Consider the following 27,897-nt stretch of genomic DNA (forward strand, 5'->3'; position numbering starts at 1 on the left):
AGAATTAACCAGGCTTTGTTTGTGCTGGAGCTTGACACATACACCCTTCTACAATGCCTGACCTGCTGTGTCCCTCCTACTCCAAACCTGATATTGATGGGGCAGTTCTAAACTCTTTATCTTATGACCTACACAAATTGTAAGGCTTGTGGACTGAGAACAGTCAAACATATACATGTGTTCATTGTCAGAAGCACTTCATGATGAGTGTGGGTAAGTCATTCCAGGGCAAGTCATTTCCCCGTTACTTGCCACCTAAAGACAAGCAATATTTCGAAAGGAAAGGTATAAGGTAAAAGTTCAGAAACACCCAGGCAAAATAGTAGATGATTAATCTGGCTTTATTTAGTAACATCATAATAGGTGCAGACGTGTGATTTAGTAAATGCTGGAAGACTCCAAGCCAAATAAAAAAAACTTGGTTATTGATATGAAGAATTATTAATCCATAGTTAAAAGAGATTGGAATTATTCAGTCTGATATATACATGACTTCCAGTTTTAGCATAGCAAATCTTAGAGAGAAAAAAAGATAGAAAGAAGACAAAGCACTTAACCAGCAAATAATTTTATTATACTAAAAAGACTGAACCTGGAAATGAGTATCAGTGTGTAAAACTGAGATAGTGGTAAAAAGTTTTATGATGGAAACCAAATAAAATCAGCCACTTTGCCCAAACCTAGTTTTACTTTAAACTAAATGCCTTATTAAAATTATTTTTTCACCAAAATATGTTTTTTCCACATGGCCAGTCCAGAGCAGACCAACCTAGAGAGAACAAGTAGGTGAGTGGGTGGCTAAATTGGGACCAGAAGGTGCAGTTAGATAAATGAGAATGGACCTTAGGATGGGGAAAGGAATTCCTTAAACAGAATGTAATAGGAAAGGGCTGGAGTAGAATTGTAATGGGAAATGGAAGAACTAGGAAAGGGGAACCAAGAAAAAAGACATTAAAAGTTTGATGAGAGAGGGGTGTGAGCAGTCTGCCTAGCTCTCCACTGTTTAATATGCTCTTATGATTAGCAAAATCATAAGGCATCTAAATAATGTGCTGCAAACCGTAGTAGTTGAACCACCTAACTGGGCGAGATGTTGCCGGCTCCCACCTGGAAGACTGAAATGTGAATGAACTGTGAATGGAATGCCGAGTGATTAGGTGTGGTTCATTCCTACCCTCCCGCATGAGATTCCTGACATCAAGGTGCTTAAGGGATTTTCCTGAAAACAAACCCTCAGACATTCCTGCCTCCCCTTCCCTATTCAGAGTTGATCAGATCGCCGAATGATCAAATCCTATCCAGCAATCAAAGGCCAGCAATCATCTCTGATAAGCTTAAAATCTTGCTGGGAAAACCTAATTTAAACTTTTCTTTGTCCAACCCCGGAGACACTTAATCAAAACTACAGTTTCATTGTCCAGCAGTGGGAATAACAAATCAACACCTCCCTAGCTTCTATTGTCATGCCTCAGAACACCAATCAAGGCTTCATAATCCCTTTGTCTATCCCAGGAGACCATCATTAAGGTCATTGTCTGTTAGGCTGAAATAACCTTCCAGCCCCAGGGCCCTATAATAAAGTAAGTGTGAACACTTTGCCCCGGCCAAAGTGTTCACACTTACTTGGATCCAAATGCTGTACCCTTAGAACCCTCTGAGACTCCCTGCAAGGAACGCTGGTTGTTCAAGCCTTCTTCGTCCGTGGACCTCTCTACGCCTCTGATAGGTAACTATTACCTGAATCCTACAACTATTCCCCATTTTCTCACTACTTTTCCTAGGAATCCTGCATGCCTGTGATTTTTATGTATTTGCCTCTTGTGTGTGTGAATTTCCCCTTTAATAAAAGAATCTTTGCTTTGGAAAATACCCGTCTAGTTTCCTTGGGGAAACTTCCTTGGGGAAGGGACTGGGCATACATTGGTGGAGGATCTAACTTGTTACCGCCTCTCACAGCTTTCTCCTTGTTTGCTAATTCCCTCTACTGGCAAGGAGACCCATCTAGGTAACAGGGGAAGCAAGATGGAAGAGAACAAATCATGCATTGCTTGTCTTGAAGAGGAAGGGTCTGATTTTATTGTGTTCTTGGCAACTGAAAGACTATTCTGAATGGGAGCCATCTACAAAAAATGGAGGGCTATAGGTTCCTTTCTTATACACCTAATTTTTCCTTAGTGCCTATGCAAAAGAGTTGCTGTTGCCCCAAATTGGGATCGTTCCTGACATTTGTCCAGAATTTTGGAACCTATCTGCCCTTGGTGGATTTGGGTTGTGTCCTGACTGGTGCAACCATGGATTTGAAATCCTATTGGTACAAATTTAGGATTCATACTGTGATATGATAGTGTAGCCAACCAACAGGGAAGGGATAACTAGAGTATGTTCATAAAATCCATCTGAAATATGTGTTAAGATTGCTGATGGTATCTGAGAGATGACCAAATAGTATTTTCTGGGTTGACCATTGTATCATTTAGGAATTCAATTTGCAAAGGAAATTTGACTAACTTTGATTATTTATCTTACAAAACCCAGGTCATGCTTTATGGCTGAAAAGATGTAAGGAGGACCTCTGAAGTCTCAAAGAGAGTTTTGATCAATGGATTTCTGATATATTGAGGATGATAGGCTATTCCCATGCAGGGAATGCCTTTTATCAGTTCTTTGCTGATGAAGGGAGCTTTTACTCTTGGAAATCTAGTTGGTTTTTAAGATGCTGTTGGACCTGGATCTTGCTCTTGCTTTGATCAAGAAGCCTTCCTTTCATTGTAAAAAGAAATGTTTCTCATCCCAAACATTTTTGAAGTATTTCATGCCCACATTCCTAATATTCTTTAAGCCAGGAGTTCTTGAAAGGTGCTTCCCCATGCTTCTTTTCTATGTAACTGCACTATACAGAGTGAAAGCAGAGAAGAAAAGATGATGGTACAGTGAGAAAAAATATTTTTATTATGTTTTACTCAAGATCCTTATGCATTTCACAGGTTGCTTTGTCAGGGGATCTAAAATAATATATGAAAAACAAATTTTATTTTTTCCATAAATATAAAATTACAGGGAATTAAAACAGAAGACAAAAAATTCAGTGTAAATTGAGCACTATACAATGTTCTGACCCATAATGAGGTGAAATGGTTAAGGCAGTTTTTAAAAATTTGTTTTTATATATTATTTTAGATCCCCTGACAAAGCAGCATACTAAACATATAAGGATCATTGTGAAATATAATAAAATCCTTTTTTCCCCAGTACACCATCATTTTTTCTTCTCTGCTTTGACTCCTGCCTATGTAAGCCAAGGATTTTTGTGGTGTGCACGTAGTTGATATTAATGGGGGCCAAGGGGCTAGGTAACAAAACGGTCTCATTTCGTGGTAGGTGGGGGAAAGTTCCAGGACTAAGCTAGAGTATGTGGGAGGGTATATTTGGAATCACACAGATGCACATACAGACGCAGCCCTTGATGCATGGCAGTGACCATAACATACTTCCTCTTTTTTCCAACCTAAATATATTGAGAGGTTCGCATACTTAGACCCCAACTGTCACTTCTGTTTTATTAGTCTGTACTGTAAACCCATTATTCCCATTGCTGTGTCCTTGGGTGCCATGGTGACTATCAATGGTTTTCCTGGCACCTGTGTGCTTCTTTAACAAAGCATCTCTTCCACAAAGCAAAGAGTCAATCCAGGCTTTCTCTCACTTCAGTGGAGCAGGAGATGCTTCCAAAAAGTCATCCCCTTTTTGTCTAGAGAGCACCCTTTCAAAAACAGCAGCTGCCATCATAGGAGGATGCTCGACTTGCAACCTCTCAACATTTTATGGTTGGCCCCCACACGCTATAGCAGCTATTTGTAATTTTCTCTATTGGCAGTCATTCTGCCATAGCATCCATTCCATATCCTCAGAATTTCAGAAGAGTCTTGTGTTGTAAAAAAAGTGCAGTATCAAGGAAGGTTCTGTTGATAATATCCATTGTTCGACATACACTGCTCAAGCAACTAAGCACATACTATGGGGGAAAAAACATATTTCCTCCTTCCTGAGCCTGAAAATAGCATTCTGTAAGGTCCCGTAGAGTCAATGTTCTCTCTCTATATAGGCCAGGGACACGGGCAATGCAAAACATAGTTTACTATTGATAATGGCACTTTTTTTCTTCACAGGCATCTAGGTTTGGATCTTGTTCCACGAAAAGATTTTGAGGTGGTGGATTCAGATCAAATCAGTGTCTCTGATCTATACAAAATGGTAAGATGCCTTGAGGTAGATAATTGCAATATATGAGGGTGCTTCTGTGTATTAAAGTCAAAACAAATTTATTGATTCTAATATTGCTAATCTCAATAATTGCATTCCAGCAGACTATACATTAAGCATAAAGACTGGCATATTCTATTAGACTAGCTGGAAATTAAGTTGCAGAAAATGTGATTGATTAACTGCAGAATTATTTCTATCCACTTTTTGTACAAATGTGTAGACTTTGTGGTGTTCTGCATTATATGTGGAATATTATTTATGCCAATTTCTGAGTGCATCGGTAGGTTTCCACACACACACACACGTTGTGACTATGTTTTAATTTTTCTCTGATTTGAAACGTCCTCACCATACTAATGAGAGTACTAGGTGGTATTTTCTGTCTGTACTTATTTTTGAATAAACCTGCCATGATTTTCCTACCCTCAAAAAAAACCAGGTTGCTTACCTGGAACTTATTCTTCAGGAGGTCTTCTGTGCATTCACACTGATGAACTTTGCTCCTGTGCAAAGCAATGATTTAGAAACTTGTAGAGAGAGTTTTTGGATGCAAAATCTCCTCTCCTCAGAAATGCGACCTTGGACTGCACATATCCTAAGGGAAGAAATCCTTTCTTTACTGTTCCACTCCTCTGAAAACATATGAGCAAGTCAAACGTACCTGTTGTGGAGAAGGGGTCCAGGTAATATGAATACACAGGTGACTGCTCAAGAACAGCAGTTACAGGTAAGCAGCCTGTCTTTACTACTTTGAGTCCTCTATGCATTACACTGATGGGTATAGACCTACATTGAGGGTGCACTCATTGACAAGCTGACCTACCTTGTGGAAGCTGCAGGTGTTTTAGGAGACTAAAGAATGCAGAATGGCTCTCCCAAATGAGGCATCAGCCTGGGTTTGAACAGTAGGGCCATAGTGCTCAATGAAATTTTTTGGTTGTTAACCACTCTGCATAAATCTGGTAGTGATATGCCTTTGGCAAAGGCTCACAAAGGCTGGCTACGGCACTCATAGTGTGTCTCAAAGATCTCTAGGAGAGCCTTTCCCCCCCTAGTTTGTAACAAGGTTAGATAGTTTGAACCACTTAGTGACAGATCTCTGAGGGGAGACTTTGTTTCAGCCAGAATATCAGATAAACAATCTCTTATCTTTTCTGAAAGCTGTTTTTTCTGAATTATAAGAAAAAGCTTTCTGAACATCTAAGGAATGAAGGGTGCACTCATTGACCAAACTTCAAGAGGGGTAAAAAGTTGTTAAAACCAAGAACGGATTTAAATTTCAGCTTTAGGTAGAAAGTCGGTGTCCCATTTCAGACCCACCTTTTCTTGGTGGAATCAGGTATAAGGAAGATCAGACCCTTAGCATGCAAAGTTTGGATGCCCTCTTTGATGAACAGATAGCAGTGGAGAAAGCCATCTTGAAAGTGATCAGATGAAGATCAGAAGTACCCATTAGTTGTACCAAGATAAACTGAAGAACAGAGGGATATTCCCCCCGCCCCCGTGGTATACAATAAATGACAATCTAGAATCTGAATAAAAGTTATTTCGTCAAGGACAAAAAGTGCTAATGTGCTAATGTTGGGAACATGTGACTCCAATATTACTGCAATTACATTGGCTACCAATCCACTCCTGAGAGCAATTCAAGGTGTTTGTTTTGGTCTTTAAAGCCCTACATGGTTTGGGATGGGGGTATCTGAAGGACCATCTTCTCCCAAATGTGTTTCTCCCTGGGAATTAAGATAACAGAGAGAGGCTGTCCCAGCAGCTAAAGAAGCTCACCAGGTGGGTACACGGCCTTTTCAGTGGCTGTCCCATGTTTATGAAACAGCATAAGCCTCACTACTGATCTTCAGGAGACAACTGAAGACGTTTTCATTTAGGACAGCTTTTGTGTTTATGTTCATTGTGTTTATGATCATTGACAGTCCTTAACTGTGTTTTTAAACTTTGTTTCTATTCATTTAATTATTTTATTTATATTGTAAGCTGCTTTGAGTTCCTGAAAGGTAGAAAGGAGGCTAATAAATGTTTTAAACAAATAAATAATTAAGTACTTACCTTGAGGAAGAAGGTGCTGTTCTTAGCCTCTCCATGGTTCCAAGAGACTTTACCATGTGCATAATAATGGCTGTGGCACATCTTTGGCATCAGAAGAGTGCTAGATATATTTCAGAGCACTACATACTTACAGTCAGAGCCAGAGCAGACATATTCTTTTCCAAGGCAGTGTGTATGTTAGCTAAAAAGAATGTTTCCTTCTTTGATCGAGTGACCAGTTTACTGGATCGGGGGAACTCCGTTGACGTGATTTATCTGGATTTCAGTAAAGCTTTTGATAAAGTCCCCCATGACATTCTGATGGGCAAACTGGAAGACTGTGGACTGGACTATAGGACAGTTCAGTGGACAGGGAACTGGTTGGAGGACCGCACCCAAAGAATGGTGGTCAACGACGTTTCATCAGATTGGAGGGAGGTGTCCAGTGGGGTGCTGCAGGGCTTGGTTTTGGGCCTGGTACTTTTCAATATTTTTATCCATGATCTGGATGAAGGAGGGGAAGGGCTGCTCATTAAATTTGCTGATGATACCAAATTGGGAGGAGTAGCAAACACCCAAGAAGATAGAATTAAAATTCAACAAGACCTGAATACTCTGGAGAAGTGGGCATCTGTGAATAGGATGCAATTTAACAAAGACAAGTGCACAGTATTACATCTGAGCCACAAAAATGGGAAGCACAAATACTGGATGGGGGGGATACACTTCTGGGCAGTAGTATATGCGAAAGGGATCTTGGGGTAAGAGTGGACTGTAAACTAAATATGAGCAGTCAGTGTGATGCGGCAGCAAAAAAGGCTAATTCAATCTTGGGTTGTATCAAAGGGGCCATAGTGTCGAAATCGCAGGAGGTCATAGCCCCTCTCTATACTGCCTTGGTCAGGCTGCACCTGGAGTATTGTGTGCAGTTCTCGAGGCCTCACTTCAAAAAGGATGTGGACAAAATCAAGAGGGTGCAGAGGAGAGCGACGAGGATGATCAGGGGTCTGGAGACTGAGCCCTACAAGGAAAGGCTGAGGGCCTTGGGAATGTTTAGTTTGGAGAAGAGGAGGTTGAGGGGGGACATGATTGCTCTCTTTAAATATTTGAAAGGCTGTCATTTGGAGGAGGGCAAGGAGCTGTTCCAGTTGGCAGCAGAGGGTACGACCCGAAGCAATGGGCTAAAACTACATGCACAAAGGTACCGGCTGGATATTAGGAAAAACTTTTTCACAGTGAGAGGAGTTCAAAAGTGGGATCAGCTGCCTAGGGAGGTGGTGAGCTCCCCCTCACTGGCAGTTTTCAAGAAGAGGCTGGATGAATACTTGTCAGAGATGCTTTAGGCTGATCCTGCACTGGGCAGAGGGTTAAACTAGATGGTCTGTATGGCCCCTTCCAACTCTATGATTCTATGTTCATGTTCAAAGGCAGCATATCTTTAAATACTGGTTGCTTGAAATAAAACAAGGAATCAGTTTCTGTCTTGCTGATGAACTTCCAGCATGTGGTTGACTTAATTGAAAATAACATTTTGGATGAGATAGATCTTGGTCTGGTCCAACAGAGCTATTATTACTATTTTTAATAATAATGATAACATTGGGGAAAATAATGGTTTTAAAAACAGAAAATATAATGGTTCTCATAACTGGATATTCAATGGGGTTTTTTTATTTCTAAAGTCTGTTCACTGAAAATAGTTTGGATTTCTATAAAACCTAATAAACAAATATTTTAAAAATCTCCAGTTAAACCTATATATAACGAGGCATGAAAAATCAATGTGATATAAAACCTTATATAAACCTTTTTATTTTGGATAACTTTTAATCTGCCTCCCTGCCTGCCTATGATATTTCTATGCCAACTCTTCAGAGTCCTGCTCAAGGCAGTTTACAACTAAAACTTTATTTGCTAATTTGTGTCCAGCACGGCCTGCACCCGCCCTGGACTTAGGCCCAGCCCCCGACTCCCAGCTGGGCAGAGGCACCAATGAGGCCCTCTCCAGCCCCCCCGCTGGCCTCCTGGGAACCCCAGCAGCCTGCTTACCTGGGGCCCAGATGGGGACAGTAGCAATAGGGGCTTTGCGGCATCCGGGAGTGGAGTGCATCGCCGTCCAGCTGACGAGCATGGCAACGCAGCCGTGGCTGATCTCACTGCAACGGCCAAGGCCCTGGCCGGTGAGGGCTTCTTCAGTGAGGAAGTTCCCAGCAGCACCACCAGCCAGGCCCTCTACCCTGGCACAGAGCACCATGACGGGGGCCCGGGAGGGTCACGGGCCATGGGGGACATGACCCCTGGGGAAGCTCTGCCTGGAGGAAGGGGGACACAGAAGGTGGAGGCCGCCCCTCAGGGCGGGAGCAAGGAGCCCAGCCGGACGCCAGCAGGCAGAGTGTGTGCTGGGCGGGGAGGGGAAACCCGCAGCCCGACCATTGAGTCAGGCCTGGGAGAGGAAGCAGGGCTCACAGCAGAGTGCCAAGGCCCTGACCTGTCTGGGAGAGGGAAGCCCAAGTGGTGGTGGTTGGTGTGGCATGGCTCAGAAGGCACAAGAGCAGACTGGCTGCCTGGGAGGGGGAGGGCCTGGAGGGGTGCTATATAAGGGAGGCACCCAAGGAAGCCGGGGAGGAAAGTGCTGGCTTGACCAGGGTGCCATAGTGAGAAGGTCTGAGCACAGCGAGCAGGAGGAGGAATCAGATGAAGCAACCCCCTCCACTGCCCAGGTCTGAGACTGATGGAGAACCACCCCAACTGTACCCAGGAGGATGGTGGAAGGCGGCAGCGGCACTTGGTGGGCGGAGCGGTGGCTCACAAACTGGTGGAGAATGCAGACACAGAGAACCCTGTGAGCTACCATCCTCCGCGCATACCCCCACCTACAGGCTGGGCCAGTGAGCGCCCCATCCTGAGGGGCTATTCCCTGCAGCCGGGAGTCTACGGTAACCTACGGGCTCCTGGCTGCCCAACCCTAACCAAGCCCCAAGAAGCTGCCCTGCAGCCAGAGGAATGAGGCCCCATAGCCTCAGCCCCAGCAGACTAGGGCCCCCCATTTGAGACCCATGCCCTGCCAAGGAGGCAGGGGAGCGAGGCCCTTGCTTCATGTGCGGCGAGTGGGGGCATTGGAAGAAGGAGTGCCCCCTGATGGAATGCTACCTTGGATGGGAACCGGCCATGCAGGTTACAATGAGGCAGCCCTGGCCCCTGCCCTTGTTGGTGATGATAATCGTCACAGGATGACGGCTAATGGTCCTCGTAGATAGTGGCAGTCCAGTTTCCATGATAAGGTCGCATCACCTTTCCCCGGACCTACCTGTGGTCCGTCAAACCACCATCACATGCTTCCACCAGCATGTGGAGGAGTGCCCGGTCGTACGCGTTCCTGTGACCTAGCAGGGGCAGACCAGGGAAGCTGACCTTGTCGAAGTGCGGGCCCTCCCGTACTCTCTCTTGTTGGGGGGAGATACACCTGCTTCCAGCCGGCTCTCAGGCAACTGGCTGCTCAGTCGAAAGATGGCCCCGTACCAGTACTGCGGGGGGAAGACGGAGAGCCAGAAAGGGATGATGCCACAGAGGACCCCTGGGAGGGGGGCTCAGGGTGAACATGGGTCGAAGCTGCCCCCTCCTCCGAGTTGGCTGGCAGCAGGATTTGCTGTTGAACAAGAACAGGACCCCTCACTGGAAGCCCTCCGCAGGATGACAGCGGTGAGTTAAGGGAAGATCCAAGATGCAAGATGGGCGAGGAGATTACCGCAGATCATCCAGGGGAGCGGTGGTACTGCCTGATGAGTAGATCCACCGGGGAAATACGACAGCTACTGGTACTGGCCCAGTATCGCCCCGAGGTCCTGGCAGCCACCCACAACCATCCTTGGGCTGAGTACCAGGGGCCCCCCAGCACTGCCCACTTCTTCTGGCCAACCCTGGTCAAGGATGGAAAAGAGTACTGCCAATCGTGCCCTCTGTGCCAATGCATGTCTACGCGCCCACCACGCCAGGCCCCTCTGGTACCTCTATCAGTGATCCAGAAGCCTTTTTTGTGACTTGCCATGGACTTCATGGGGCCCCTCTCCTGGACCTTGCAGGGTTTCCAGTACCTCCTGGTGTTGATGGACTATGCCATCCACTACCCCGAGGCCAATCCCCTCCAAGACATGAGGGCCACAGGGGTAGCTCATGTCTTGCTACACTTCTTTGCTCAGGTTGGGCTGCCCCAGGAGATATTGACAGACTGTGGGAAGCGTTTCACGGCGAATGTGATGAAACAGCTGTGCCAAATGCTCCAGGTCCAGAAGATTTTTACAAGCATCTATCACCCCCAAATGGATGGGCTCATGGAGTGGTTCAATCAGACATTGAAGGCCATGCTGAAGAAGCTCACCCATGAGAAACCCCGGCAGTGGAACCTATACGTGGACCCTTTGCTGTTTGCTGTGTGAGAGAAACCCCAATCCTCAACAGGGTTCACCACTTTTGAGCCCATGTACAGCCACAAGCCCCCGGGGATCCTACATCTCGTGGAGGAGCAGTGGGGGCCGCTGGACCGGGAGGTGGTCCAGCTCAAGTATGTCCAGGAATTGCAGGAAAGGCTAGAGGCAGCCCACACAGAGGCCCACAGCACCTGATTGCTGCTCAGAGGACGCAGAAGGCATACTATGACAAGCAGGCCCATAACTGCAGTCTGGGGGTGGGAGAGCGTGTTCTGGTGAGCCAGTGGGTGATGGGCCCAGGGCCGGGTGACCCTTGGTGGGGCCCTTTTCTGGTGACCAGAGTATTGAGGCCCCTTTCCTACGAAGTCCAGTGTGGTCCATCACGACTCCACTGCAAGTAATTACATATTAGCAACCTCAAGGCGTGGCATTAACCGGGGTTCCTGCATTGTGGGCTGGCCAAGGATCCCCTGGACTTGCCTGATGGTGACCTCCCATGGACTCCTGACTCCAGTGGAGGAGAGGAGCCACACCTGGACCTAGAACTCAGTGAAACCCAGTGTGCACAGGTGCTAGAGGTGCTACGATGGAACCCCTGGGTCTTCTCCCATCGCCTGGGTTGGACATGTGTCATAGATCAAGCCATTTCAACACCCCCAGGGCCGGTAGCCCAGGCCCCACAGAGGCCAATGCTGCAGAAGCATTGGGACATGATCAAGCATGAAATGAAGGATATGCTCCACCAGGATGTCATCAAGCTGTCACGCAGCGCGTGGTGAAGTCTGATTGTGCTGGTATCTAAACCTGACAGGTCAATGCGGTTCTGCATCAATTACAGGCATGTCAATGAGCTAGCAACCTTCGATGCCTACCCTATGCCCCAAGCCGACATCCTTATCAACCAGTTGAGTACGGCCCAATACCTATCAGCGCTAGATCTTACAAAAGGCTACTGGCAAGTACCTATGGCCCCTGGGGAGGAGAAGATGGCCTTTGCCACACCCAGGGGCTGTTCCAATTCAAGGTGATGCCCTTCAGCTTACACAGGGTGGCAGCCACATTCCAATGGTTAGTTGACAGGGTATTGGCCGTATGCCAAGAGTCCTCCCGGGCGTACATAGATGACATCATTTTCAGCCCGGATTGGTCCTCTCACGTGAAACACCTGGACCTGGTGCCGCAAGCCCTAGATGCCACCAGGTTGCGGGCTAACCTCAAAAAGAGCCAGTTGGGCTTTTGAGAACTGACCTACCTGGGGTACTGGGTGGGCCACGGCGAACTGTCTCCTGTACCAGAAAAAATAACCATCCTGGAGCAGAGCCCGCGACTGGTGGAGTATTACAGTAAGTTCATTCCCCACTTTGCAAGTCAGGCAACTCCCTATACAATTGCCTGAAGAAGGATCAGCCGGCAACAATACAATGGACTGCTCAGCATGAACAGGCCTTTGAAGCCCTCTAGACTGTGCAATTTCAGTCCCCTGTGCTACGCAACCCAGACGTTGAGAGGCCCTTCCTGGTGCAAATGGATGCCTCGGATGTGGGCCTTAGAGCCGTGCTGTCCCAGATAGTAGAGGTGCAGGAGTATCTGGTGTTATTCATCAGCAGGAAACTGCAACCAGCAGAGACCAAATATACCACTGTAGAAAAGGAGACACTGTCAGTCAAGTGGGCCGTTTTACTTAACCAATAATCACTTCACCCTTATCACCGACTACGCCCCCTCCTCTGGATAGCCCGGATGAAACACCACAACCCTTGCATCTTACACTGGTATCTATCTCTTCTCCCTTTCAGCTTCACCCTACAGCACCACCCGGGGACATGCCATGCAAATGCAGATTACATGTCGCAGATCCACAATGAACCCTCCAGCTCACCCCAGCCATTGCTCACGGGGGGATGTGTCTGTCACCGCCTCCACCCACCCTGGACTTGGACCCAGCCCCCAACTCCCAGCCAGGCAGAGGCTTCAACAAGGCCCTCTCCAGCCCCCCAGCTGGCCCCCTGGGGCCGGTGGTGACGGTTGCTTTGCAGCAGCTGTGAACAGAGCACGCCGACAGCCAGCCTTGGCCACAACCGTCAAGGCTAAGGCCGGCGAGGGCTTCCTTGGTGAGGCGGCTTCCAGTGGTACCAGCAGCCAGGCCCTGCACCCTGGCACAGAGTACCATGACGGGGGTCCAGGAGGGTCATGTGCTGCGGGGGGCCACGACCTCCAGGGAAGCCCTCCCTGGAGGAAGGGGGATGCAGGAGGTGGAGGCTACCTTTGAGGGAAAGGAGCTCGAGTGCGTGCTATGTGGGGAGGGGTAAACCAGTGGCCTGGCCATTGGGTCAAGTCTGGGGGAGGAAGTGGAAAGGCCTCTACCTGTTTGGGAGGGGGAAGCTCAGGTGGTGGTGGTGGTGGAGGGTGGCGTGCCTCAGAAGACACTAGGGCAGGTTGGTTGCCTGGGAAAGGGTGGGCCTGGAGGGGTGCTATATAAGGGAGGCTCCCAAGGAAGCTGGGGAGGAAAGTGCTAGCTCGACGAAGGAGCCATAGTGAGAAGGTCTGAGCACAGTGGGCAGGAGGAGGAACCAGGTGAAGCAACCCCTTCTGCTGCCCAGGTCTGAGGCCGAGGGAGAACCACCCCAACCACACCCAGGAGGATGGCGGTAGGTGATAGCGGCGTGGTGGGTGGAGCAGTGGCTCACATGTGTTACCACAATATTAAAAATGAACCATTAAAAACCAACAAGACATTTTTAACTCTTCCCTTGGAGATTAAATAGGGGCAGTAAGGTTGCAGCCCATTTTCTGATTATAATGTTAGCCTTTAGCATGCTATAAAACTGAATTATCTGATCTAGAATTTGTAGCTTTGTTCTTTTTTTAAGATACAAGTGTTTAATCCTTTTGTGCTGATTATTATACATCTCTGAACTATCAGTCAGAGTCACATTCTGTGCATACAGTCAATGAATAGATTGTTGTGGCAACTCATTAGCAAATAAAGCTTCGTTTCAGAATTTTACTATTAGTATACGGCATAAATCTTATAAATTTGAAGACTGTGGGGAAGGATCTTTGGGAAGCATTAACTGACAGTGGATACACATTTTGCAAAATGTTTAACTTAAACAAATATACTTATTTCCACTAGTCCTATGTGGGCAAGTTTTCAAAAACTGCATTATTGAATACAGTACAAAATTGAAGTTACATGCCAGTTGAGCAAGGGCTTTTCCTCTTACTTACATTGTGCTTTCCAGATTGTTTTTTGATGTTGTTGCTACTGCTGCTGAATCAGTCACAGACCATCAGCTGAGAAGTAACCTCATAAATCACTACAAAAACCATCAGCGATTACAACCCCCAAACACCTCAAGAGCAAAAAAATACCAGCTTAACCAAAATATACCCAATTTGGGCTGAAATGCTTTAAAGCACCATCCTTATATTTAATTCTCAACATAGCCCCAGCTGCAGAACTTGAAACTCACAATTTGGGGCTCACTACAGAGAAAAGAGCTACTTCTACAAACTTCAGGGACCCTCTCCCAAGTTTGTGGGGGAAAGCCAAAAACTTTTAAAAATGGAGGGAGGGCTTTAAACCCGACAGAAGAGCATGTATGTGCTTTCACAAACAACGAGCCTTCATTAGCCCAGCCTAATCCACTCTCCTCAGGACTGGCACATGTGAGAAATGGAGGGGGAGTGCTGCTACATGAGCCAGGTCGGTGGGGTGAATAGGCAGCTTGGTGATGGAATGTGGGGGGATAGAAAAAGGATGGGATTCTCCTGTGCAAGTCTTGCAAGTACCACACTTCTTGTAAATCTTCAGTTTCACAAAAACCTAATTACTACTAATTACCTATTGCTTGCCACTCAATGACAAGCTTATATCTAATGTTTGAGGCTTTTGAGACATATTTATTTATTTTGCTGCATGGGAATGGATAATGTTGAAAACCCTAAATATTCAAGGCTGGCTGTAGGGACTGCATACTTACAGGTTGAAGGTTTGAGGTTTTTGTTTGGAAGAATCCACTGTTGGACTTTTCCTGATTATTTTTCTGGATGATAATAACAACAACAACATTCAATTTATATACCGCCCTTCAGGACAATTTAATGCCCACTCAGAGCGGTTTACAAAGTATGCCATTATTATCCCCACAACAAAACACACTGTGAGGTGGGTGGGGCTGAGAGAGCTCCAGAGAACTGTGACTAGCCCAAGGTCACCCAGCTGGCTTCAAGTGGAGGAGTGGGGAATCAAACCCAGCTCTCCAGATTAGAGTCCTGCGCTCTTAACCATTACACCAAACTGGCTCTCAGTTACTTACTGCTGTTTGTTACTGTTTCTTTCTTCATTTTTGAAAAACAAGTGGTTATATATAGCACAACAAACTCGTGGCTGTTGCTCTAGAGTTATATCCTAGTCTGGCATGGAGCAGCTGCACAGTGCTACACTTTGATGTGATACCAGGCGAGCACCAATATTTAGGTCACTTTAATGTCAAGTAATAAAAATAGATCTTTAGAAAATTACATTGCTATTTAAATGAGACTAATCTGAAAATCATCTAAATTCTGAATAGTACTGTGAATTTTTTTTAAAAAAAATTATCCTTAAACATAACTGTTTTTGTTTATCTTTGCAGCATTTATCCAGTAGGCATAGTGTACAGCAGAGCACATCACAGGTAAGATAAGATACTGGAGCCTTGTTTCTTTCCTCACTGAAATAACTCATAATTGGTACTAATGATAGGTTACATCTTACACTTGAAGTAACTTCTTTTACATCCTGCTCTGTATTTTTTAGCATTTAGAACTATTTGTTCAGTTGTCATGGTGTAGATTTTTTTTGCTGAAACAGTTTAATCAAAGGATTTGCCTTGCACTAATCATTTTATTCTTATACTGAGGAAACCAAAATGCCTCTTGCATTGCATGTGGCTCTGTTCAGATGAAGCAATTGGGTGTTGTGTGCATTTTCTTTTACTACTTGGTTTCAGAATACATAGCAAATTGTTTATTTAAGCACCATACTATTACAAATACAATATAAACAACAAAATACAATATAAACAACAACTAGGACATTCACTGAGCAAAGTGCAATAATGAACAACTGTTAGGATGTTCAGTGAAAGAGATACAGTAGGGTATAGTAGCAAAAATTTGAAAACAAAGTCCATTTATTTATTTATTTATTTATTACATTTCTAGACTGCCCTCCCCGTCGGACGGGGTTATACAATTTATAACATACAGGTTAAAACAATAAAAACATTATAAATAAACATTTAAAACATTATTCCATGTACAATAAAATTTCTTAAATGGCGGGTATAAATATTAAAATTCAGCATTTTAGGCGCAGGGCTAGGCTCTTACATAATAACCTGCGTTACACTTTATGAGCTCTTGCATGAGTGGTGGACAGTCTTCAGTGGTATGGCCGGCAAGAGGACAGCCTAGCCCCCACCAAATGCCTGGCGGAATATCTCCATCTTGCAGGCCCGGCAGAAAGATAACAAATCCTGCCGGGCCCTAGTCTCCTCAGACAGAGAGTTCCACCAGGTCGGAGCTAGGACTGAAAAGGCCCTGGCTCTGGTAGAGGCCAGACAGACCTCCCTGGGGTCAGGGACCATCAGCAACTGCTTATTAGCTGATTGAAACGACCTCCAGGAAACATATGAGGAGAGGCGGTCCCGAAGGTATGCTGGACCCAGTCCGCATAGGGCTTTATAGATCAATACCAAAACCTTGAACTGGACCCGGTACTCAACTGGTAACCAGTGCAGTTGACGGAGGATGGGTGTTATATGTGCCATGATTGGAGCTCTGGCAGCCACCTGTGTAGCTGCATTCTGAACCAGCTGCAGTTTCCAGATCAGGCCCAAGGGAAGCCCCATGTAGAGCGAGTTACAGTAGTCTAATCTGGAGGTGACCATTGCCTGGATCACTGTCGTAAGGTCATGGGCCAACAAGTAAGGGAGAAGTTGCCGAGCCTGTCTTAGGTAGAAAAATGAGGATCGAACAACCACTGCGAACTGTGCCTCCATGGACAGGGAAGCATTCAGGACCACCTCCAGGCTCCTCACTCTCGACACCGGCGTAAGCGGCACTCCATCGAGAGCAGGGAGCTGGAGTCCCGCACCCATGGACCCTAGACCCACATGCAGGACCTCCGTATTCATGGGATTTAATCTCAGCCAACTCTGCTTCAACCATCCAGTCACAGCTTTGAAGGCACGTTCCAGGACATCTGGGGCAGAGTCGGGCTGGCCATCCATCATCAGATACAATTGGGTATCATCTGCATATTGATGGCACCCAAGTCCGAAACTCCGTACCAGCTGGCCGAGGGGGCGCATATCTATGTTAAATAGCAAGGGGGAGAGTATTGCCCCTTGAGGACACCACACACCAGCGGGTGGAGGGATGACAACTTCTCCCCCAGTGCCATCCTCTGTCCCCAACCATGGAGAAAAGAGACAAACTACTGCAAGGCTGTCTCTCATATCCCCAGATTGGCAAGGCAGTGGATCAACAGGTCATGATTGACCATATCGAATGCTGCTGATCTAACAATATCAGCAGCATCAACCTGCCTTGATCCAGCTGTCTACGGAGGTTGTCCATCAGGGCGACCAACAATGTCTCCATCCCATGTCCCGGATGGAAGCCGGACTGGAAGGTATCTAGGGATGAAGAATCATTCAGGAAGACCTGCAGCTGCTCTACCACTGCCCGCTCAATCACCTTACCCAGGAACGGGAGGTTCGAAACTGGGCAGTAACTGACCGGGTCAGCAGGGTCCAAAGGTGGTTTTTTCAAGGGAGGCCTAACCACAGCTTCCTTCAACGCTTCAGGAAAAATCCCGGAGCTCAGAGACATGTTGACAATGGCCTCCAGGGCATCCCGCAGCCCATCTACGCTGGCCTTCACCAGCCACGAAGGGCATGGGTCTAAGGAGCATGTGGTAGGCCTAACTGCTTGCAGGATCCTGTCAATCTCATCCCCAGAGAGTGGGCTGAAATGATCTAATATTATCCCAGAAGGCGGCCAAGGGGCCTCCAGTTTGCATACTGTATCAACTGTGGCTGGGAGATCGCGGCAGAGAGACAAGATTTTATCAGCAAAAAAGCTCCCAAAAGCCTCACAGCCAATATCCGGATTTAAATTTTGATGGTCCCCTCCTGACAAGGAGACCAAAGACCAAACCACATTAAACAGTTTTGCTGGGCGTGAGCTAGCTGATGCAATGGAGGCTGCATAAAACTCTTTCTTTGCAGCCTTCACTGCCATCTCATAGGCTTTCATAAATGTCCTATAGGATGCTCTTGCTTCTTCATTGCAAGTTCGCTGCCATACTCGCTCTAGCCATCTCAGCTCCTGCTTCTTCCATCATAGCTCCTCTGTATACCAGGGAGCTAGTTTGGTACAGCAGCGAAGAGGGCGATGGAGGGCGGTTTTATCAATGGCTTAGGAAAGACGGACTTGTCAGTCTTCCACCAGCTCATCCAACGAACTACCATGGAGCATCGGATCCCGCAGAGCATTCTGGAAGCCAATTGGATCCATGAGTCTCCATGGGTGAGCATAAATAAGCTTGCCGCCCTTGCGGGGGAGGGGGGAATCTCCAGCTGAGCCTTCAGGACCACGTGGCCCGACCATGGCACCAACTCAGTTGTTTCTAGTACCACACCCATCCCCATTCCAATCAAATCCAGCGTGTGGCCTGCTTGATGTGTCTAGCACAGAGATAAAATCTTTCTGAATCAAAGCATAACTAATTTACATGGCATGTTTAGCAGCATGGAAGCTCCCTAGGAGGTCTACATCAGCAGACGGTATCCAATAGAGTAGCATATAGTCCCTGTCCCTACCAAGGCATCCCTCTAAGCTACTTTTTATGTAGTGGAGAGTGCCATCAAATCATAGCTGATGTATGGCAACCCCTGGTAGGGTTTTCATGGGAAGAGACTAACAGAGGTGATTTGCCGTTGCCTGCCTCTGCAACCTTGGTTTTCGTTGGAGGTCTCACTAACCAAGGCTGACCCTGCTTAACTTCTGAGATCTGAGCAGATCAAGCTCACCTGGGCTATCCAGGTCAGGGCTGACTTCTTATAACACAGCCCTATAATTTGGGTAGAAAGCCCTCCTGAGTAATTTAATTTTGTATAGTTTGCAGAAAGCCAGAAGAGTGGGTTCTTTCCTGACCTCCTCAGGCAGGCCATTACCTAAGGTGGGGAGAAAGTACGTGTAAGCAGCTGTTAATTTTGCTCAACTGCGGGGTAATTTATCAACAACTTTGTGTGTGTGTTTTAATGCATGGTCATAGTAGATGAGAGATGCCCCATGGCGCAGAGTGGTAAGCTGCAGTACTGCAGCCCAAGCTCTGTTCACGACTTGAGTTTGATCCTGGCGGAAGCCAAGTTCAAGTAACCGGCTCAAGGTTGACTCAACTTTCCACCCTTCCAAGGTCGGTAAAATAAGTACCCAATTTCCAGGAGGTAACATTTAGATGACTGGGAAAGGCAATGACAAACCACCCCGTAACAAAAAATCTGCCAAGAAAACACGGTGATGCGAGATGCCCCCATGAGTCAGTAATGACCCGGTGCTTGCACAGGGTACTACCTTACCTTTACCATAGTAGATGCACATGTGTATTCAGGGGTGGACTGGGAAGCAAAAATGGCCTGAAAAGGGCCCTTTTCCCTTACCTGCTCCCAGTCCCACCACCGCTAACAGAGTAGGAAAGGAGAAAATGATGGCTCTCTCGCCCTTGCCTTGAGTGAGCTGGCTGCCGCAGCCTCATGTGGGACAGGTGAGTTTCTGTTGCTAAGCAGGATGCCACAGCTCCATGCAGCCAACCCACTTAGAAGCTCTTCCACTCTGTACAGAACCAGGGCAGTTGGCTTGCTTACAGTGGTGGCAGCTTCATCACCCTGTACAGGACAGTGGCCATCTGCTCATCACAGCAGCTACTGCAAGGGCTCCTTTGGGGCTGGGGTAGCCCTGGTGGGGACAGATCCCCCTTTGGCCACCAAGATTTTCCCCAGTGGCCTTAATGGCCAATTTGCCCCAGTGTGCATTGTGTGCATTGCCTGTGTATCATGCCTTTTCCATTTTCAGACACAGAAATTTTCTATGGAATCCAAGCTGCTGTAGTATAGTGGTAAGGTTGTTGGGTTGTGAATTAGCACTCTGCTGGTTCAAATGCCACTACTGCCATGAGCTTAGTATGTGGCCTTGGGAAAGCTACTCCTCTCAGCCCCAGAGCCTCAACTGTATTGTAGGGATAATAATAGCCCTGACTTTGTTCACTGCTCTGAGAGGGGCACTAATCTGTCTAGAAGAGCATTATATAACCTGTTACTATTGTTATCTAGCAGTGCTTATGCCCTTTTTAAAATACACATTTTTAAGGTACACATATAAGATTCATTAGGATTGATTATATTTTACATTGTGGTATTCACAGTCAAATTGCTTAACACTGGGGTAAAAGAAAAGTGATAATTTATGCTTACAGAGAACTGACAATTTATTTGCACTGTGATTTTTCATATATGAAAGCAGGGAGTATTAATTATTCTAGTTTAATTTATATGGAGTATTCTTTGGCAAATGAATAAACATGTATTAATTTGTTGACAAGTTGGTAAAATGTGGTTTGGATCCTACTATTGTTAGGTGGATTTGTAACTGGTTGCCAGATTGTACAAAGAGTGCTTGTACAAATGAGTGCTTGTAAATGGTTCCTTGTCCTCTTGGAGAGGAGTGACAAGTAGTGTGCCCCAGAGATCTGTCCTTGTTCAGCATCTTTATAAATGACTTGGATGAAGGAACAGAAGGGATGCTCATAACATTTGCAGACAATGCTAAATTGGGAAGGGTTGCAAACACAGTAGAAGATGGAAGCAAGATTCATGGTGATCTTGACATGCTGGGAAACTAAAATTAACAAAATTAAATTCAACGGAGATAAATGTAAAATTTTGCATTTAGGTAGGAAAAAGTAAAGACGTAATTATAGGATGGGGGAGACTTGTCTTGACAGTAGTACATGTGAAAAGGATTTAGAAGTCTTAGTAAATCATATATGGAACATGTCAGCAGGGTGATGCAATAGCTAAAAAGGTAAGTGATCTTAGGCTGTATCAACAGAAGTATAGTGTCCAGATCATGTAAAATGATGGTATTGCTTTACTCTGCTCTGAGTAGACCTCACTTGGAGTACTGTGTTTATTTTTGGGCACCACAGTTTAAGAAGGATGTTGACAAGCTGCAAGGTGTCCAAAGAAGGGCAACAAAGATGGTGAGAGGTTAAAAGAACTAGGTATATTTAGCATAGAGAGGAGATGACTGATTGGTGATATAATAGCCCTCTTCAAGTATTTGAAGGGCCGTCACATAGATGGAGTAGAGTTGTTTTCTGTTGCCCCAGAGGGTTTGACCAGAAACGGGTTTAAAATTAAAGCAAGAGAGTTTTCAGCTAAACATTAGGAAGAATTTCCCAACAGAGTGGTTCCTCAGTGGAACAGGCTTCATCAGGAGGTGGTGAGCTCTCCATTAGAGGTAGCTAAGAAGAGGCAAGATGATCACCTGACAGCAGTGATGATTGTATGACTTAATATGAATGTATGCAGATTGGGAGAGGGAGGGAATGAAGGGATGAGCCGATGCTAGACTCTCGTGGCACTTTCTTACATGCCCAGGGTAATGCCAATCACCACTTTGGGGTCAGGAAGGAATTTTCCTCCAGGGGTAATTGGCCAGAGATCCTAGAGGCTTTTGCCTGCCTCTGGGCATAGAGCCGGGGTCACTGGAGGAGATTGGGGGAGATAGCTTTGACTCTCCTGCATTGTGTAGGGGATTGTAATAGATGTCCCTTGGAGTCCCTTCCAGCTCTGTGTTTCTGTGTAATTTGTTTCTTACCAAATTTGTGACTTATCAGATTTCATCATCCTATAGTTTGATTATTGCATGCTTGAGAGGAGACAGTAATTTCTCTTCTATATTGGTATCTTAGTACCCTTAAATGGATCTTACCTAATTTTGACCAGCTATGATGGATATGGTTGAAGAAAGCAAGAAGCCGTGCTCCTTGTCCAATGTATTTTATTCTAATTCTCATGGTAACTGATAGAAAGAACGGAATTAATTGTAGAGCTGATGCAGACTAGATGCAAGTGATTTTATCACCAGAATGTATCTCAAACATGTCACAGTTACCCATGAGTAATGCCTCTGGCTAGATTCATTCAGATTCTAGCAGGCCATTTACAAGATGGAACAGTGTTTCTGTACATGTCTTATTGATAATGTAGTTTTAAAAAATAGCTTCAGGCTGCATTCACTGTCACCTAATCAGTCTTCAAACAGAGGTCCATGGGATATTTGTACTAAACCATATGATTGTCTCTTATTTTGATCTTTGGACCAAGCCAGATTCCACAGTTCAGAGCATGTGGAAAGGTGGTGACTAGGCTACAAAATTACAGTGTGGATGAAAGAGGATGGATATGCTCGCCAGAACTTTCCCACTTACAGGAACCTACAGCAGGTGGTCAGATACTGGTTTTTTAGGGCAAAAGAGCCTGAAAACTATGATAATGTAAACTTGTTATGAACGTGTGTAATGGGGAAAAATATGATAGATAAGTTTGCAAACCTGTTGTCATAGGTTTCCATTGAAATGAGATGGACATAGTGCATAAAGGCATCCTTCCTTACCCTTTGTACTTAGCTATTAATAATGTACTATTCTACTAGATGGTAGGAGTTAGACAAAAGCATGCTATATTTTAACGAAGAAATGTAGTCGCCCTTCTGTAAAGACACAATATACAAATTAGCTTCAGTAATTGTAAAGGAGAGGGGAATCCTTCCACATTTTGTTTTCTGGTCAGAAATGTATTTTGGTATTGCTAAATCTCTAAGTAATTTAAATGAAAATCAAAATATATAAAATGGAAACATTATGGCAGGTATCTAATAGAGAGAGTTCTTAATAAGTGTATAAATATGAAATATTTCCACAGAAAATACAGCATTTGGGTTGGAGCCCTTGTAAAATCTGTTCTGATGGAATAGCAGGACTTCTCCCCTCTCCTGCTTGCTGCAGCTCAAAATGCCTTCCTCATGCTGCTCCTGGGGACAGGAGACCCCCAGGGAGGAGGCAGAATCAGTGGCCTGTTGTGGTAAAGGGAAATGAGCAAAAAATACTTTCCATTCTATCAGTGAACATTTCCCTTGGTTCCAACCCTATTTATTTTTTGTAATCCAGGTAGATACGATACGCCCACGTCATGGAGAAGCATGCCGTTTACCAGTCCCTCACCACTTCTTTCTGAGTCTGAAGAGTTTCACTTACAATACAATTGGAGAGGATGCAGATGTCTTCTTTTTTTTGTATGATGTTCGAGAAGGCAAGCAGATCAGGTAAGTCAAAATCAGCTTTTTTCATTGTGCAGATTACAAGAGTTTATTCAATGTTAATATTGGCTAGACTAAAATGTTACCACTACCTGGGCTGATTCCTTTGAAGTTTGAGTGGAAGGCAGTTGTGGTTGCTGATCTTTTCCATCTCCTGTTTCCCCCAGCAACCTCCTGAGTCTTCTAAAAATCTGATTTCCAAAGTTACAGGAGCTGTATGAACAAAATGCCAGAATGCCAGGGAAAGGAAAATTGGACAACCACACATTCCTCTCAGACTGATTCAGCCTCTTGTATCTGCAGAAATCCCACCAGCAGAAGAAGATGGAGAGGCAATGATGATGATAATAACAACAATCGTAACATTTGATTTATATACCGTCCTTCAGGACAACTTAATGCCCACTCAGAGCGGTTTACAAAGTGTGTTATTATTATCCTCACAACAATCACCCTGTGAGGTGGGTGGGGCTGAGAGAACTACAAGAAGCTGTGACTGAGCCAAGGTCACCCAGCTGGCTTCAAGCGGAGGAGTGGGGAATCAAACCCTGTTCTCCAGACTAGAGTCCTGCCACTTTTAACCACTACAATTAACTGACACCCAATTCTGCCTCTTCATAGCTGCTCTGTAGCTTGGTTCAGAGAATTACATACTTACAGTGCAATCTTAAGAATACTTTCCTGCAAGTAAGCCCACTGAGTAGAGTTGAGAAGGATTCTGAATATCCCTGTAGGATGAACAGTAGGATGCCACTGTTCATTATATAAGAGATCATCTAATACAGGTATTAGCAGAACAGCCCTTTTTGTCATTTCTGCCTTCTGCCTAAGGACATTTGGATTGATCAGACTGTAAACCTAAGTAACAGTAAACTGTTGATCAGAGGAACATATTGCCTAAAAATAAAGTGGGAATCTTCTTTGGACTGTTAAAAATAGAAAAAACTATTGTAAATGTTTAAATGAATGTCTCTGTACAAATGATATTATTACATCACTTGTAAGATGCTTTTTATCTCTGTTGTTTTGTCATCAGACCAAAATTATTTTATTACAAAAAAATGTGTAATTTCAAATGATGGATTATTATACATTTGTTACATCCATAAGTATTAATTCATCTTCATCTGTATGGGGCAGGTAGGAGAGAGTATTAACTGAACTGGGTCACAGTATCTTATGAATGTAGTTGTCCCTTTCTAGAATAAGGTGACTCTAGATTGCTTAATAAAATTAGTTAAATTTTTAGATATCTCTTGTGCTTAAGTCATTTTTGTTGTTCTTTTTGCCTTTCAGTGAAAGGTTTTTGGTTAGGCTAAACAAGAATGGGGGCCCCAAAAATCCAGACAAGATTGACCGAATGTGTGCAGTTTTCACAGTATGTAACATTTCTAATTTTTTTTTTAAAAACTTTCCAATGAGAATTCTTTCTACAGATGAATTGTAAGAGAAAGATGTGGTTGTGCTCTGTTTTGAGAATCATATCTATCTGCTTGATTTGAACAAATTGCTAACATGAAGCGCTTTTCTAAGATTACTTGTGCTGTGATAAAGGAGAGCAATTAAAAGTGAATATGAACTAAAATTAAAAGTTGATATGGAAACACTCAGTTTCCTGCTACATTTGTCTTTCATTTGGCTCTTGTTTTGCCCATTGTTTTTAATGAAGCATGAAATTAGAGCTTGTTTAGGTTTCCTTCAAGTGTTTGTAGACAAATACCATTTGAAAATGCCAGCATGGTGAAGAGAGTAATTTGTTAGCCTATATTTACTGTAGAGCAAGTTGTAGTAGCAGTATTTTGATTTTGCTCCCATATAAATGGAACAGGGTTATGTTTATATATTTCACACGGTTTTCTTTGGTATCTGGTAGTCTCTCCGGCTCAGGGATGGGCAGGGCTCTATACCTGGTCTTACTCAACTGTGGCTGGACCATACTCTATCCTGAAAGTGACATCAGAGTCCTAGGCAGAAATTATTATTATGCCTATGTTTAAGAATGCACACTAAAAATCAGTATTTTTGAGTTTTTGGTATTTGTCTAAGGTAGATTAAGGTATTTTTGAGTTTTTGGTGCCTGTGATGGCCATAAATATCAATATTCTGGATATTCAGGTCCAAAAATATCAGTTTAATATTTGGATTTAGGGTTTGGAAGAAATCCAAAATTATCTGACTTCATTAAGCCTGTGTTATGGGCAAGTATTTCTAGGAGGTTGCACAGTCTGTTTTTCAGGCAAATTATACCAAAATTGCAGCTGAGTAGGGGCTACTTGTCTACTGAAGATCTCCCAAGTTTCAAGTCGATTGGATCAAGGTGTACAATTCTATGGGCCCCTGAACCGTATGTTCCCAGCCATTCTCCACTGTTTCCTAAGGGGGGAAATGCTTTCTCCAGAGCACAAAAGCCTTAGTAAAACACACAAAAGAAAGTTGGGCAACCATTACCACACTGGCCAAAAGCCTCTTGAGTCCTAATGCAAAAGGAATTAAGCCCAAGAGAACTGACATTAAACCTGAGAATCCCAGCAGAACCAGTTGAAGCCAGGGATACTGTTTCAACCCCAACACAACCAGTGTCACTCACAGAATCCAGACAGAACCCAGGGCCAGTATGGTAACAACAAAACCAACATCAAAACAGAGAATACCAGAAGAGAGCCAGTACTACCAAGCCAGACCTGGCAATGGCAAGCAAGATGCTCACACACACACACACACACAGAGAGAGAGAGAGAGAGAGAGAGAGACTCTCCAGTGAGTAAACTTGCCAGCCCACTCAGATACACATACAAAGTAAATTAGTAAGATCCCAAGAAAGGGCTCAGAAAGTGAGAAGGAAGGTTTTTTTGAGCACCCACCCACGTTCTTCTCTATCTGCACTCTGCAGTTTATACTGTCACTGGCTCAGAGGAGCCTACAGACAGAGCTGCAGCTGCCCTTCATCACTGGCACTCCTGCTTTCTCCCACCCCTGTAAAGAAGACACACAGCACTAATATACATTCATACATATAATATACATATAGCTGGCACTGTGCATAGTGGGGCTCCTCTATCCTGTGAATGTGCTTCCAGACCAGATAGGTGTACTAGTGGCACTAACCACCAATTTTTCCCAACCCCCTCAACCCCTAAAGCCTAACAAAAATTTCCCACAGAACAATTACATTTGTTAGAACCTCAGGAGCACCACAGAACTTCATGAAACCAACAAGCAAGCAACACATAATCAAACCTGGACACCCCTCCCCAAGTAATAACAAAAAGCTAAACCATCAACAAACAAGCAACAGCACAGCAAGCAACTAACTGCTCTCCAAAGCAATAGCTTTTGAAAAATTAAAATAAAACAGAAACCAGAACCCAACAGAACACTAAAGCAAACAAGTAACCACCCTCCAAAGCAAGAACCCTTTAAAAAATAAAGCAAAAAGCCCAACAGAAAACAACAAATCTAGTCTTTAAAACTAGTGCACCAAATGCAAAGAAATGGTGTAAAATGAATCAGAAATAAATTAAACCAAAAAGGGTGTGGATCCAACGGACCTCCTGTTGCAACAGTATCCTTTGTAATTTATTGACAGGAACATCTTGGCCAGAGAATAAAACAGTAAATAGGAAATCGTCCTCCCTATGCTGGCAATCAGTAAAATGCTTGACTAAAGGAGCCTCAAGAGCGCGTGTGCATATATGAGACATGTGCTCCAAGATCCGAATTCTGAGCTGTCTGGTAGTAGTCACAACGTTCCTGTCAATAAATTACAAAGGATACTGTTGCAACAGGAGGTCCGTTGGATCCACACGCTTTCATCCTTAAAATCTAGGGGTCTCAACAATGAAATGGATCTTTCCTGTTGCTTATGATACACATTCATATGGAATTTCCCTGATTATGTGGCATGTCCCTTTAAACGGTTCATTAGGTGGCTACATTTAAATACTGTGGGCTTGTATCCCAGGTGCGCTTGATTGCCATCATGGACCTTTGACTTGTTGATGCTATTATAAGTATCTTTACTGGTGAGTGCATGCTTTGTATTTTACTTTAACTCTAGTATTAATGCAGTGTTTATGTTTGTATATTAATGCAACATGTTTTCATCAGTATTGTGATGCTCATCCGCCCCTGAGGAAGACCGTTGGAAACATCAGGAACCTGCCGGCCCTGAATGTTGGGCAGGGTGACTTTGCTTATGTCCTCTGGGCACCATTCCCTTGAATTCCAGGACTGAAGAACCTCTCATTTGATTTTGTCATTGTCCTTTTTTGAACTGGCTGAAGTATTGTTCTTTTCAGTCCACATGCGCTTATAGGACATATAGCGCTCTGGTCCTATATTACATCTATAATTTTTCGGTACTGTTAATTGATTATAATGAGTGTATACTTACCTCGTTTACTTGACCCATGAGTGCATACTTGCCCTGTTTATTTGACTCTTTCTTTATTGTATAACCTTTGACTGAATATACTGCTTGTATATACAATTGTTTATTGCTATTAGTGTTTAATAGGTACTTTGCCTTCTTTTGTGGTTCCCACCAATATTGTCTGTTTGTACTGAAGGCACCTGCATTATTGTTTGGATATGGGGTATACGCCAGCAACTTGTCTTCCCTGATAGGAAAAATGAGATGCGGCGCTCCAAAATGTTAATTTGGCTACGAGCTCTGCCGGCTCATTTATTGAAGGCTCGTTTCGAGTCCCATCTTCTTCTGGCCAATTGTTCT

General features: G+C 44.5%; 1 protein-coding gene across 1 annotated transcript in view; it reads left to right on the top strand.

Annotated features, from left to right (window-relative positions):
* Positions 1–27,897, top strand: part of DOCK3 (dedicator of cytokinesis 3) — a 566,279-nt gene that overhangs the window by 190,244 nt on the left and 348,138 nt on the right. Inside the window, exons 8-11 of the mRNA XM_054976377.1 lie at positions 4,167–4,251; positions 15,371–15,412; positions 23,017–23,171; positions 24,462–24,543. Coding sequence (XP_054832352.1) covers positions 4,167–4,251; positions 15,371–15,412; positions 23,017–23,171; positions 24,462–24,543 — 364 coding nt within the window. The remainder of the gene's footprint in view (positions 1–4,166; positions 4,252–15,370; positions 15,413–23,016; positions 23,172–24,461; positions 24,544–27,897) is intronic.

This window comes from Eublepharis macularius, chromosome 4 (genome assembly GCF_028583425.1).
Source record: "Eublepharis macularius isolate TG4126 chromosome 4, MPM_Emac_v1.0, whole genome shotgun sequence".
Classification (NCBI taxonomy): domain Eukaryota; kingdom Metazoa; phylum Chordata; class Lepidosauria; order Squamata; family Eublepharidae; genus Eublepharis; species Eublepharis macularius.